Source organism: Trichechus manatus, unplaced genomic scaffold, assembly GCF_000243295.1.
Source record: "Trichechus manatus latirostris isolate Lorelei unplaced genomic scaffold, TriManLat1.0 scaffold00040, whole genome shotgun sequence".
Taxonomy (NCBI): Eukaryota; Metazoa; Chordata; class Mammalia; order Sirenia; family Trichechidae; genus Trichechus; species Trichechus manatus.
In genome coordinates this window covers 19,889,360-19,890,445 of record NW_004443976.1, presented here as the reverse complement: position 1 = coordinate 19,890,445, position 1,086 = coordinate 19,889,360, and the positions used below count along the sequence as shown (strand labels likewise).

General features: G+C 37.6%; 1 protein-coding gene across 1 annotated transcript in view; it reads left to right on the top strand.

Moving 5' to 3' along the window:
- The window catches only part of LOC101352193 (EF-hand calcium-binding domain-containing protein 5-like), a gene marked incomplete at its 5' end in the record, with an annotated part of 45,450 nt that extends 44,595 nt beyond the window's left edge, over positions 1-855 (top strand). The window contains one exon of the mRNA XM_023731005.1: positions 718-855. Coding sequence (XP_023586773.1) covers positions 718-855 — 138 coding nt within the window. The remainder of the gene's footprint in view (positions 1-717) is intronic.
- Between the last annotated feature and the right edge of the window lie 231 nt (positions 856-1,086).

Here is a 1,086-nt window from a genome sequence, read left to right as displayed (position 1 = left end):
TGGTAGTGAGGAACCTGGGGTCAAAAAGGAGAGAATGTTGACATGTTGTGGAGTTAGCAACCAATGTCACAGGACAGTGTGTGTATTAATCGTTTAACGAGAAACTGGTTTGCTCTGTAAACCGTCATCTAAAGTAAATTAAAGGAAAAAAATCTGATTATAAGTCTTTTAAAAAGAGGGACACTGTCTAAATATACTGCATTCCTCAAAGTCAATGTCTATGTACACATATGAGAATTCAAATCACATCTTTCTCCCATTTATCGACTCAGTGTGTATTATTCATTAAAAAAATGAGTAGGGGTTATGGTGAAGATAGGGAGGAAATACATTAAGCAAAAGGGCTATTATTATCTTTAGTTTCAATAAATAACTAAAGAAAATAATACATCATGAGTCTACATAAACTAGTAATGCAGGCTTTTTGAAAGAGGAGATTCAACAGTGAGGTTCCCAAGCTGGAGAAGGCCATAAGCTCTTTGACCACAGAAATATTTACATTTAAGTGTAAACATACATTTATATATAAATGTAAATATACATATACAAGTACATGTTCCTCCACTGGTGTGTATTCTCCCATCAGAGGCTTCAGGATGTGTATCTGAGTGGTCCAGTAAGGAATAAATTTTGTTTCTTCTTTGTTACTTATGAAAAACTAATCATTAACTGGGAAAATGACTACGTAGAAATTGCTCCTTTACCCTCTCCCTCTAGTCCTCACGCTCTGTGGAGACTGGCCTATGTCAGAAGGGGCCAGAACCAGAGAGACTCCTTGGACAGGAGGAAGGAAAATGTAACCCAGGGAAAGACAACCATACTCCTCAGGGTATCTTTGGCAGTGGGAGCATGTAACACAGTGGTGGTGGAGCAGTGAGGCAAGGATGAGGTGGATGAATGAGAGAGAGATCTTCTGGCTAGGAAGGTGAGATATTCCCAGAAGTTTGGGAGTGCTAGAGAATACAAGATTGAAATAAAAGTTAACATGACACCAAATCAATACCATTTACAATAGCCCCCAAGAAGATAAAATACTTAGGAATAAATCTAACCAGAGATGTAAAATACTATGCAAAGAAAACTACA